The sequence below is a fragment of the Myripristis murdjan genome, chromosome 10, assembly GCF_902150065.1.
Source record: "Myripristis murdjan chromosome 10, fMyrMur1.1, whole genome shotgun sequence".
Classification (NCBI taxonomy): domain Eukaryota; kingdom Metazoa; phylum Chordata; class Actinopteri; order Holocentriformes; family Holocentridae; genus Myripristis; species Myripristis murdjan.
The window spans coordinates 2,913,271-2,927,002 of NC_043989.1; the positions used below are offsets into that span (position 1 = coordinate 2,913,271).

Consider the following 13,732-nt stretch of genomic DNA (forward strand, 5'->3'; position numbering starts at 1 on the left):
GTTCTGTAAAAACAAAAAGTAAAAAAAAAAAATGCTCACTGCTAAACAGGTCTGACTCTAAATTTGAATATTAGAAAAATATACTCTATCTTATTTACAACAATAAGAAGATATTTTAATCAGAAGTCCCTCACTGGTTTCCTCTTGATGCCTGTAGAGTCACAATGTGGATTTCTGCACTTCAGTAAACTTTTGACCTACAGGGAAAAGAAAAGAAAAAAAAATGAATTTGACCATTTCCAGACAAACGATAACTAAGTATTTTTCATGAACTGGCACAGCGTCGCCTCTCTTCGACTCACACTGTGGAGTTTAACAAAACTCTACCAAAACTTTTAGGTCAGTGTAAACGGGGTATGAGCGACCGTTATGCTGAGAATCCAAAGAACACACTTTCACAGACCGTGTGCTTTAAAGGAGGCGACTCCTGAATGAGGACACAGTTTTAGAGCTGCTGAAACATCGTCAGCAGATGTTTTTTTCCTCCTGAAATGGAGGCCATGTTGTACCTGGAGAAGGCGGAGATGGACAGGACGCCCAGCAGCAGCTCCAGCATGTAGAAACAGAGCAGGCCGGCACTGAGGATGACCTCCAGGCGCAGGACGAAGGTCTGCAGCAGCAGGTAGTAGATGGCCAGCGCGGCGCAGGGCAGCAGGATGAAGACGGAGACGCTGGAGGCCAGGCAGCGCTCACACAGGTTCCCCTTCCAACCTGGACAACACAGCACTGACATGTGACTGCTGTCTGACTGACGGCCCTGCCTTTCTTCTGCTGTGTTTTCCTGCTTGTTGCTGCTACAACAACCCAGTTTCCACAAGGATAACTTTCATACTGTACTGTACTGCACTTTATTTCTATACAACTAGGTACTCTCGGTATCACAAATTACCATCGTTGGTAATTAAATTATTGTAATATGCATTGAGTATTGGGCAATTAAAATAGCACTTTATATTTATTGGGCAATTTGCAATATAATAATGCACTTTACACTTTAGCACTATGCACCTTAATCAGCCCCTCGACATATAATTTAGTGTTTAAGCAGTGGTGAAATGCGCATGGTCCCCTGACCCTTGGCCTGTATGTTTCATGATCAACTATGCTGTTTTTATTCTATTGTGTATTAATAATAATGTGAACACTATGTACAACACCAACCTGCCTGCATGTACTGTCCCATTTCTTTTAATAAATAAATAAATCTACAAATCTACAAATCTGTACAAGAAGGAACAGCAGAAAATGGCTCGCAGTCTACACAGAGCAAGACAGTCGATCTCAGTGAACAGGAGGACGTTCTGTTTTATCCTTGTTTCATTGTTTTTCATTGTTTCATTGTTTCATCTCCGCGCCGAGTTTGGCTCTGCGTCCTGTCAAATCAGCTCACAGCCGCAGGAAGAAATGCAAGTCTCCTTCAGGAAATAATTCCTCAAAAACACTTTACTGTAGCAAGGCCTTGCTAACCAGGACAACAGTTCATCTTCAACTGGGCCTACAACGACAAAATCTGAATTCTAAAAATAAATACAAGTTAAAAATCGAATCACACCAGCAAGAGCTGTAACATGATTGGTGAAAATATAAACTAGATGTAGAAAATCCTCCCACCTGCCCAGGTATTGGTGGGCGGGACCCACACACATCAGCCAAACAGACCTCACCTGAGGTGTTAAAAGCTTCAATCAGGCATTGCTCTGCCTCTTTCCATTGTTGTTGAAGCATGCTGCCTGGTTGTGGAGCTGCAAATTTCCTGTTGATTGTTCATCTCGATGCATTATATGAGTGAGTTCATGCTGGTTATTTATATGCTGAAAAACAAGTATTTCAATAGATTCATTCCTATATTGTTGGTGATTTATTATTGCTCTAATTTGTTTGTAGCTGTTGAATCATCATCACGACCATCTGTACAACAATCAACTTTATTAAAGAAGAGAATAAGTATTGAAAGGCTCTCCTCTGGTCCTCATATTTTGACTGATATGCCGATGTAGAAGCTCAGTGTGCAACCCAGCCAATAGCAAGCAAGTTTTTACATGGTCCTTCGAGCCGGATTGCTTAGGCATTGGATATGGATCAGAGAGAGCAGCATGGTGAGGACAGAATTAGGAGAGGAGAGCGACAGAGGACAGCACCTTCATATCTCCAAGATTATGAACATTATCAAGTTTCTCTCCCTCCCTCATCGAACCAAGCACATCCTCATGTTGCTGAACCTACGAATGAGAGACAGTCTGGCCCACCCCCTATAAATGAACAAGTTGAGCAAATAAGAGATATGGTTATGCAGCTTCTCAGTAGGCAGGATGCAATGGAGGGGCAGAATGATTCTTATTCCACACGTTATGATGGTGGAGATTCAGAGACAGACTGTGAAGAATGTGAGCCCAACCCACCACAGTGTAAGCACATTCAACCACGTGCGCGTAGTGCATGTCTGTTACACCAACATGATGATCACATGCCCAATCTCCCTACCAAAGCATGCTCAGAGTCTGCACTCCAAGTGCCTCCACCATTCCAGGTGCCCCCAGCACCTCCCCCCCAGCAAGTGCATCCTTCATTCCAGGTGCCCCCAGCACCTCCCCCCCAGCAAGTGCATCCTTCACTCCAGGTGCCCCCAGCACCTCCCCCCCAGCAAGTGCATCCTCCATTCCAGGTGCCCCCAGCACCTCCTCCCCACCAAGTGCCTCCTCCACTCCAGGTGCCCCCAGCACCTCCTCCCCACCAAGTGCCTCCTCCACTCCAGGTGCCCCCAGCACCTCCCCCCCAGCAAGTGCCTCCTCCACTCCAGGTGCCCCCAGCACCTCCTCCCCAGCAAGTGCCTCCTCCATTCCAGGTGCCCCCAGCACCTCCTCCCCACCAAGTGCCTCCTCCACTCCAGGTGCCCCCAGCACCTCCCCTCCAGCAAGTGCCTCCTCCATTCCAGGTGCCCCCAGCACCTCCTCCCCAGCAAGTGCCTCCTCCACTCCAGGTGCCCTCAGCACCCCCCCCCCAGCAAGTGCCTCCTTCACTCCAGGTGCCCCCAGCACCTCCTCCCCAGCAAGTGCCTCCTCCACTCCAGGTGCCCCCAGCACCTCCCCCACATCAAGCGCCTCCTCCATTCCAGGTGCCCCCAGCACCTCCCCCACAGCAAGCGCCCCCTCTACTCCAGGTGCCCCCAGCACCTCCCCCACAGCAAGTGCCTCCTCTATTCCAGGTGCCTCCAGCACCTCCCCCACAGCAAGTGCCTCCTCCGTTCCAGGTGCCTCTAGCACCCCCCCCCCAGCAAATGCCTCCTCATCATCAGTGGCCCTTTATGCCTCCTTATCTCCAGTGGCCCACTGCGTTTCCCCCATTTCAATGGCCCCTAGCACCTTCAGCTCAGCAGGTGCTTCCAGTATCTCAAGACACCATAGCACCCCACCTCTCTCAGGTGCCTCTTGCTCCCTCAGGTGGGCCAGCCCCTGATATGCAGCCCCAGCATATTAACCAAGCATATCAATACTCTAGTAACTCTCCCTACTCATTATGTCCCACAGGCCCAATGCCACTGTACTCAGTCCCCCCACCCGGGTACAAGTCACGTGTTGAGGGACCTACTTTTCCTAGTTTTAATAAAGATGATCCTCATGAGTATACAATGCTTAAGATGGCCCTTAGAAACCTCTTACCTCCGTGGGAGACAGAAATTTATAAGTATCATGTCTTGCTAGACCACCTTAAGCTACCCTCAGCCCGGCATATTGCATTGGCCTATGCCCATGATCCCCAGCCTTATACTAAGTCTTTAGCCGCTCTAGACCAGCAGTATGGGCAGCCCCACCATTTAGCACTGAAGGAAATAACCACAATAATAAATCTTCCCAAAGTCCAACCTGGTGATGCTAAAGCATTTCATAACTTTGCAGTCAGAGTCCAGTCCCTGGTCGGAATGTTGCAAGCTATGGGGCAGAATGAGGGAGCAGCTGAGTTAGCCTGTTCGTCGCATGTGCAACACCTCCTCAGTAAGCTGCCGGCTGATTCAGTTGCCAACTTCATCCGCTATAACCGTTCGGTCCGGCCAGGCACCCACTATACTTTAGTAGATTTTGCTACATGGCTCCAGGGTGAAGCAGAGTGTCAGTCTGTAGCAGCCCAAGTAAGACATCTAACCCCTGAGAGCTCCATGCAAATCAGGAGGTCTATGCCAAGATCTGCTCCTACAACTGCCACCATATTACATGGCACCAATACCAACCCCCAACCCCGATCTCCTTTAATGGAACCGGGAATGAGAACACTAACATGCCAATACTGCAACACGACTGATCACTCAATAATCAAATGTAAAGAACTGAAGGACCAGAAGACAGAGGACATAAAAGCCTGGATTAAGCGGGAAAAGAGATGTTGGAGGTGCGCAGGCCCACATATGGCGATGAATTGTAATCTGAAAAAGTCATGTCCCCTTTGCAATAGGAAACACCTGGGCATTCTCCACCGAGTGAACCAAAGAGAAACAGACTCCAAAGTCCTATATCTGAACCCTCAGTCTGGCTCCCCTAAAGTCCTTCTAAAGGTGGTTAAAGTGATCCTACGGAATAAACACCGCACATTAGACACCTATGCCATCTTGGATGATGGCTCCCAGCGTACAATGCTCCTCCCAGCCGCCTGTAAACAACTAGGGCTTGAAGGGCCCAGGGAACATCTTGTTGTACGCACCATCAGACAAAGAACCGAAAGCTTGGATGGTGCTGCAGTCAGCTTTGAGATTTCCCCTGCTTTGAACCCACAGAAAACATTCATGATTAAAGATGCTTTTACGTCTGATAAGCTGTCACTGGTGGACCAGAGTTATCCAGTGGATAAGCTCCAGAAGCACTACCGCCATCTACAGGGCCTTCCCCTTCAGTCCTTCTCCAAAGTGCAGCCTCTTCTTTTGATAGGAGCAGATAACTGTCATCTCATAACCCCAACAAAGAAAGTTTGCTCAGGTCCCCCGGGGGCACCAGCGGCTCTCCATACCAAGCTTGGTTGGACACTGCAGGGTCCAACCTTCCTGCATGACCAATCAGATGCCACCCAAACTCTCTTCACCTCAACCGGCACCACTTATGCAGACCTCAGCCGTAATGTGGAGAAATTATGGCAAATAGACGTTCTCCCCTTTAAAAATGAAAAGTTAATCACAAGATCCAAACAAGACAAGGAGGCTATGAAACTGTTGGAGGCCAAAACAGTTAGGATTGAAATGGATGGTACTGAACGCTATGCAACACCACTACTTCGTATACACAATGCCCCCAGTCTCCAAGCTCCCAAGGATTCAGTTATGCCCCTGCTGCGCCAGACTGAACGCCACTTAGTCAAAAACCCAGAGCTAGGCCAAACCTACACCAAAGAGATAGACAAGTTGGTGCAGGCAGGTTATGTATCCAAACTGACTACTGAGAAAATATCCAAATCATTAGAGTCCTGGTACATTCCCCATCACCTAGTGCAACACAATGGGAAGTCCCGCATTGTTTTTAATTGTTCATTCTCCTACCAAGGCCAAGTTTTGAATAGTCAACTCCTCCCAGGACCAATATTAGGCCCATCACTGCTAGGTGTGTTGCTCCGCTTTCGACAACATCGAGTGGCAATCAGTGGGGACATTAAATCCATGTTTCACCAAATAAGACTCCTCCCAGAAGACAGACCACTGCTAAGATTCCTGTGGCGTGACCTAAAAAGGCAGGACCCTCCTGATGTGTATGAGTGGCAAGTACTGCCATTTGGCACCACCTGTAGCCCCTGCTGTGCGATTTATGCTGTACAAAGACATGCACAGGAATATCAAGAGCACAACCCCGAGGTCACAGCCATAGTTAACCAGTCTTTCTATGTTGACAACTGTCTGCATTCCCTTCCATGCCCTCACGAGGCAAAGGAACTGGTTACCAAGTTGAGGGATGTGTTATCCACTGGGGGCTTCGACATCAGGCAGTGGGCCAGTAACATCCAGTCTGTTGTAGACCATTTACCCTCTGAGGCCCAGTCTGACAGCACAGAACGTTGGCTGAGCCATGACAGGATCGAACCAACAGAGGGCACTTTAGGGTTAAGTTGGCACTTTCCATCTGATGCTCTGGGGTACAAGCATAGGCCAGTAGTGTATAATGTTTTAACCATGAGGAATGTATACAAAGTACTTGCCACTCAGTATGATCCCATTGGATATATAATCCCTTACACCACCAGAGCTAAAGTCCTCCTCCAACAGCTCTGGATGAAAAGAAGGGAGTGGGATGAACCCATACCCCCAGGTGAACTTCAGCAAGCATGGAAGGAGTGGGAAAATGAGCTCCCCCACTTGGCCAGCATCCAGTATCCCAGATGGTATGAATCCAGTGTACCTTGTTCTGTAAAGAAAAGACAGTTGCATATATTTTGTGATGCCTCTGAAAGAGCATATGGCTCTGTAGCCTATTTGAGAATGGAGGATGAGCAAGGGGGGACTCATGTTACATTTGTTATGGCTAGATCTCGGGTAGCTCCCAAAAAACAGCTAACAATCCCTCGCCTTGAGCTGTCGGCTGCCCTGACAGGAGCACAACTGGCACAGCTGTTGAAGAGTGAGTTAACAATCCCTATTGACAAAACTGTGCTCTGGTCAGATTCCACTGTAGTCCTGACTTGGCTACAGTCAGAGTCTTGTAGGTATAAAGTGTTTGTTGCTAACCGCATCACAGAAATCCTTGATCTAACCTCCCCTGACCAGTGGCGTTATGTCGACACATGTCACAATCCTGCTGACGATATCACCAGAGGCAAGAGACTAATGGAGTTGACAGAACTATGCAGATGGAACAGAGGCCCAGCATTCCTTGTTAAACCTCCTAATCAATGGCCTGTTCCACCACACACTCAGGTTCCAGTACCGGACCTAAGGAAGTCCATGTTTTGTGGCCTCACACATATCAACACGCCCTCAGATCTACCAGACCCGAGTCGGTTCACTACTTGGCAAGACCTTGTTGAGGCAACCCACCAAAGCCTTCAGGATACTGCCAAACACAGCCCTGCTGGAATCCCTTCTTACACCCAGGCTGAAGTTGAAATACTTCTTGTTTCAAAAGCTCAATCAGAAAGCTTCCCAGAGGATTTCCATGCCCTAAAGTCAGGTAGAGAACTTCCTGTAAATAGTCGCCTCTCTTCCCTCTCTCCACAGTTTGTGCACAAGTTAAATCTTATCCAAGTAGGAGGCAGACTGCGAATGGCAGAACAACTTGAACCAGGAACAATGTACCCTATTGTCCTGGATCCTAAACATCCAATAACCCGTCTGATAATCAAGGACTATGATATCCGCCTTCTCCATCCCGGTCCCGAGAGAGTTTTTGCAGAGATCAGACGTTCATATTGGATTCTTCGAGGCCGACAAGCTATTAAGCAGCATCAATGGACTTGTACAGAATGCAGGAAATGGCGAGCTAAACCCATTATTCCCAAAATGGCAGACCTGCCCCCTCCCCGGGTCCGTTTGACCCAGCCTCCATTCTGGTCTACGGGGATGGACTGTTTTGGTCCATTGCTCATAAAGCTGGGTCGCAAAACAGATAAAAGATGGGGGCTTCTGTTCAAATGTCTTACAACCCACTGCCTCCATATAGAAATCTTAACAAGCCTTGACACAGATAGTTTTCTTATGGCCCTGCGACGTTTTACAGCACGCCGAGGTCAGCCCTTCGAACTTTTATCAGATTGTGGGACAAACTTCAAAGGAGGAGCGAAGGAACTCAGTGATGCTTTTGAGGCATTGAATCCAGTATTGAAGGAGCAGCTGGGTAAAAGGAAGATCCACTTCAGGTTCAACCCTCCAAATGCTCCCCACTTTGGAGGCTCATGGGAGAGAGAGGTGAGATCTATTAAAACAGCATTACGAGTGACACTGGGGGCACAAACCGTTACAGAGGAGGTACTAAACACTGTTCTGATAGAAATAGAAGGCATTCTCAACTCGAAACCTCTGGGGTATGTGTCATCGGACCTGGCTGATCCTGACCCTGTGACCCCAAATTTGCTCCTTATGGGGCGGCGGGATGCCTCCCTCCCCCAAGCAGTGTATGGTGACTCAGATCTTGTTGGTAGGAGAAGATGGAGACACAGCCAGGTCCTCGCAGACCACTTCTGGAATCGCTTTATAAAAGACTATTTACCCAGCCTTCAAACCCGCCAGAAATGGCAAAGGGACAAGATCAGCCTAATGGTGTCGGATGTAGTAATGATGGTAGACCCACAGCTGCCCAGAGGACTCTGGCCTATTGGGAAGGTAACTCGCCTTATTCCCAGTGAGGACGGGCGTATCCGTACTGTGGAAGTGAACATCAAAGGGAAACTGTACATTAGGCCTGTTGCAAGATTAATACCCCTCCCCCCAATAACGGATCCTGAACCCACTCAGTCTGGTAAAGACTAAGGTAATTATCAAATATGTCACCATATTTGAGGGGCGGCTGTAGAAAATCCTCCCACCTGCCCAGGTATTGGTGGGCGGGACCCACACACATCAGCCAAACAGACCTCACCTGAGGTGTTAAAAGCTTCAATCAGGCATTGCTCTGCCTCTTTCCATTGTTGTTGAAGCATGCTGCCTGGTTGTGGAGCTGCAAATTTCCTGTTGATTGTTCATCTCGATGCATTATATGAGTGAGTTCATGCTGGTTATTTATATGCTGAAAAACAAGTATTTCAATAGATTCATTCCTATATTGTTGGTGATTTATTATTGCTCTAATTTGTTTGTAGCTGTTGAATCATCATCACGACCATCTGTACAACAATCAACTTTATTAAAGAAGAGAATAAGTATTGAAAGGCTCTCCTCTGGTCCTCATATTTTGACTGATATGCCGATGTAGAAGCTCAGTGTGCAACCCAGCCAATAGCAAGCAAGTTTTTACACTAGACGCAGGCAGATGTACATGGGATGTAAGTCCACATAACACAGTCTTCTCCCTTGAGTGAAGATCTACATTCTAAATTAGTAAAGAGAAGTGGGACACTGTCAGAGCAGGGTTTCTTAAACTGAGGGTCAGGACCCTTAAATGGGTCGACAAGAACACATGTGGACTGCAGGCTTTGTGGCCCAAACTGCATGGGATTAGCAGAAGGTGGGCGTGTCTGCAAAAGGGAGAACCGTGGCTGCCCAGAAAACTCATTTTCATTCAGACAGCTGGAGGTCAGAGGTCAAGTGACCCCGCCGGAAATTGATCGATTCAGTGATTGAAAAAAAATAATTTAAAAAAGAATCGCAGCACTTAAGTGAATCAGTTTTTTCCCTACCCAAAGTCACATGTGCATAGTGAGGAGGTGTCACTCTGACTCAAATATAAAACACAGAAAACTTCTTCCTGTGTTCTGCCTCACCGTAGAAGATCCGCAGAGCCTCCAGGCCGACGTAGAGCAGCAGCAGAACCACATCCAGGATCAGATTATCTGCCGGGTAGGGAAGTAGAGCACCTGCAGAAACACACACCAGGATCAGAGCTCACACCAGAGCAGGAGGGAGTGTGTGACCGGTCACACGCCACATCCTTCACACACACTAACACTAACCCTAATAATACTAACCCTAATAATACTAATACTAATAATACTAATAATAATACTAATACTAACACAGTCAGTACAGTAGTCTGCAACTGGAGAGGATCAGGGCTAATGATTATTTTCACTGTTCATTAATTGACTGATTGTATTTCAAATAATCATTTCCTACATGAAGTGATTAAAAAAAACAATGACAGCTGCTAATCAGATGTGGTAAGAAAGGCACGGTGCCGTCTTAAAATTGCCTCCTCAGACTGACCAGCGGCTGAAAACAGAGAAAAAGCAAATTCTACCAAGTTTGTGATTTCAGTGAAGCTGAAATCAGAAAACATTAAGCATTTTTTCATTTTTTACTTTGTAAATGACTAAGACAATGAATCAATTATTGGAATTTTAATGAATTAATTTTATGTCAGTCGATAAATCTCTTCAGCAGTACATCTCACTGCTGTCCCGTGAAACCCTCATACCTCAAATTTGGGGGATTTTCAAGTTTTGCAGTTAAGTAGAACGATGACATGCTCCTGTATGGATCTGAGGAAATTCTCCTGCTTCTTAGACAAACTAAACTCTTTAAAAACCCCTTGGATGAGATTTTAAAAAATTCACAGGCATCAAGACAGAAACAAGGTGCCTTCCTTTTTGCACATGAAGCGTGAACTCGGCCTCAGGGGGAGCACCGGCTGGACGTCCAGAGTGTAAATGTAAATCTGTATTAAAGGTGTGGATCTGCAGCCGGAATCACAGCGCAGGGTTGGATCAGCTCACACACCTTTATAGATGAACATGAGAACCTCGGCCAGGAAGAAGGCGGCGAAATACCAGCTGTTGAGGTAGAGGAGCAGCTGCAGCGGCGTGGAGGAAAGCTGAGGAGGATCAAGTCAAGGAAAAACGAAAGAATACATCAAACAGAGAGAGAGAGGGGGAGAGAGAGAGAGAGAGAGAGAGACTGTGTCCACATCAGTGTTTGGGTTGAAGGATACGATTGGTCGCCTCCCTGTAATGAAATGGAAAGACCATGAGGAAATGTAACTGTCAGGCTGTCGCTGGCATTTTATTAAACATCAGATATCACTCAGCCTTTGTGGTTCATTGATGCAGTCTGACTCACTACATATTTATCATAAAGTTAATCAACGCCTGAAGCTGAACGGATTCCAGTGGCACATTTTCATCAGATTCAACACAAACATGAATCAGTAAAATAAGTCGCAGAGGCAACAGATCTTGCACAAATAATCTCTGTGAATCTTTCTGACATTTCTTTCATTTCTCCCCTTTTGACTTTTGTTTTTCTTGCCCACCACAGAGCTTCATGTCGTTTTGTTTTGTCGTCTACAAACTGTGGGCCTGCTCTGACGCTGTAAACAGTGAATACAGGCTGTAAACCTGAACCTCATGGTAGTGCTACAATACTGGTGCTAGATGTAGTAGGAGGGCCAAACAATAAATGGTTATCATATTGTTATCTTTATAACAATATGATAACCATATGATAACCATATGATTATCATATTGTTATTTTTTTTTTTTTTAAACCAGTCTTAAAACCCATATTTACTCATTGGCTTTTAACCCAGCATGAGACGTCGCTCTGTTTTATTTGTTCTATTGTTTATATTCCTTTTTACTGTTTTATTACTTTTACTGTTTTGTAGTTTTATGATCATTTATGCACATTGATTTTAAATTCCAGCATCAGACCTGGCTCTGTTTCAATTGTTTTAATTTGTTTGATTGTTTTTATTCTTTCTATTGTTTTATTGCTCTGTTTTAATTTGTTTGATTGTTTTTATTCTTTCTACTTTTCTTTCTGTTTGCTGTTTTATTTTTCATTTTTGTACAGCACTTTGTTTCAGCTGTGGTTGTTCTTAAAGTGCTATATAAATAAAGCTGAGTTGAGTTGAGTTGAGTTATCTAGTGGTGAACATGTGTGATATTGTCGACAATATGAACCATATCAAAGCCTAGGACACTGATTGGTCTGCTCTGATTAATCAGAATCAGAATCAGAATCAGAAAGATCTTTATTGCCAAGTAAGTTTACACAAACAAGGAATTTGACTTGGAGTTGAGGTGCTTCACATAAATAAATGACGCACAATAAAAAAGGGATCTGGGAAAATAAAATTAAATATTCAAAATTTACAATTCAAATCCATAAACATTTTTTTTAAAAATGTTTTTTGTTAACTAAAAGCATGTTCTACGTCCAGTTGGTGTCATGATGCTGTTAATTTTCACACTTGAGTTTTCAAAGCAGTGAGCTCACAGTCATGTCCTATATCGCATCACTATCGCGATATCTGGCATAAATATCCAGGTATGAAATTTATAGATAATTTACGATGACAATTTGTTATGTTATCCATACTTTAGACATTTGGACACCTGTGTGTGTGTGTGTGTGTGTGTGTGTGTGTGTGTGTGTGTGTCTTTCCTACATGTATGACAAAACCTTATTGCAAACTGTTTCAAGGAGTTTGAGGAGTTTTGCCTGTTTTCTTTGCTCTGACAAGAAACAATGAAAAGGTTTTGCAGATTCGGTGTGTAGAGTTTTGAAAAAATAGCCTCTAATTTCACAGAAAGAGCCAAGTTAATCAGAAAAAAACTGTAAAATAAAGTAGAAAACACACATACGAGCCGAGCCCCGTTACCGTGTGATGCTAACGGCTAACGACACTGGGTTTTCTCTACAGGAGCTATCCGAACCTTAAAACAGCAGTTTGTATAAATATATTCATAAAAACATGTTAGTATTGTCTTATTAAAGATTTGCACATAAGCCGTTACTTACCAGACGCCATGTTTGATTACCATGGAGACAGCTTGGGGAAGTGGCGACAAGCTTTTCTTCTTCGTTGTTTGATTTTTTTCTTTACTGCAGACCAGAAGCGGCTGTGTGACTTTGCTGCCACCTACAGGTTTCACGCATGCAGCGCCAGAGCCACAGAATGAATGAATGGATCATGAATGAATGAACAAACGAATGAGTGAGCTTTTATTTTTGTATATGTTGGTGTATATGTGTATGCACTCTCATCAGATCAGCATTTCCTTTGCACATAATATTCAGTATTTCAGGATGTATCACAGAAAAATCAACCGTACCTGCATTAATCTACAAAACCCCTCTCTAGATTTTGTTCATCATCGTTGTAGTTATTTTATTTCAATATAAAGTCACAAAACAGACTCTGAAGTCCAGTCAGAGATAGTATACAATAATATATTTGCAACATAACGTACAAATAGGCTTGAGCCACCATATAAATAACAGTCGTGCTGTGAATGCTGGCTCCTTACCTTCCTCTTCGTCCAACTAAACCAGATGTTGACTGAACAAACTGACCTCACATGGCTAAACCAAAAAAACAGACAAGGAGGTGAACGCAATTAACATCAATTATAACAAAATACAAAGCAAACTAACTAAACCCCAAAACCCCACATGACATTTGCAGCTCATGGTCGTGTCCAATCAGCTGGCTTCAGCATTTAATAGCACTGACAAATTTTTTCTTTACCAATATAACAAATTACTACTTTTCATAACCCTACACTGTACAAATGTGTGCACTCCATGTAAAACAATGTACGGTTAAAGCAGATAAACCGATTCTAACTCAAACAAACTGTGATGTTAATTGCTGAGGTGTGGTTGACGGCAAATGGAATAAGCCTGTGCAAGTAACAAAATAATGACTATACGGAGCAACTGGGCCGAATGTGAGTGCATCCTCACTCCTCAAATGGGACACAGAGACAACGAGCAGCCGGGGTTTGAGCCGAGCCTGAACGCAGGGTACAGAGGCTCCGTGAAGGTGGAGGTGACGGTGTGGAGGTGGATCAGTGTGTCCGAGGAGACGCTGTAGAAGGACAGGGAGCCGGCGGGCCAGTCCAGATACACTCCAACTCTGTTAGAGGAGGAGGAGGAGGGGGAGGGTGGCGCCGGCACATCCACCGGTGTCTTCTTGTGCCTGATGTCGAAACTCGTATCAGAGCAGCTCAGACTCCACGACTCGTCGTTAAATCCAAGACAGCAGTCAGCAGTTTTTCCTTTCCTTCTGATTCCTTTGTGAGTCACTCCGATAAAAACCTTCTCTCTCCACCTCCCAGTAGCAGCGACCAGTCAGACCATCGCAACACAGCAGTTTGTAGTACTCTGACA

General features: G+C 45.2%; 1 protein-coding gene across 2 annotated transcripts; it reads right to left on the minus strand.

The window, feature by feature from the left end:
• Positions 1-9: 9 nt before the first annotated feature.
• tmem216 (transmembrane protein 216) lies at positions 10-12,438 on the minus strand. Of its 2 annotated transcripts, XM_030061262.1 has the most exons (6): positions 12,359-12,438; positions 10,545-10,558; positions 10,334-10,427; positions 9,379-9,471; positions 510-711; positions 10-197 (listed from the first exon to the last, which is right to left on the minus strand). In XM_030061262.1, exons 1-6 carry the CDS (start codon positions 12,366-12,368, stop codon positions 182-184), a joined length of 429 nt encoding a protein of 142 aa, XP_029917122.1. In that variant the 5' UTR covers positions 12,369-12,438; the 3' UTR covers positions 10-181. The 2 variants fall into 2 exon arrangements, with proteins under 2 accessions (XP_029917122.1, XP_029917123.1); XM_030061263.1 differs by lacking the exon at positions 10,545-10,558 and having other exon boundaries at positions 12,359-12,379.
• Positions 12,439-13,732: the final 1,294 nt, after the last annotated feature.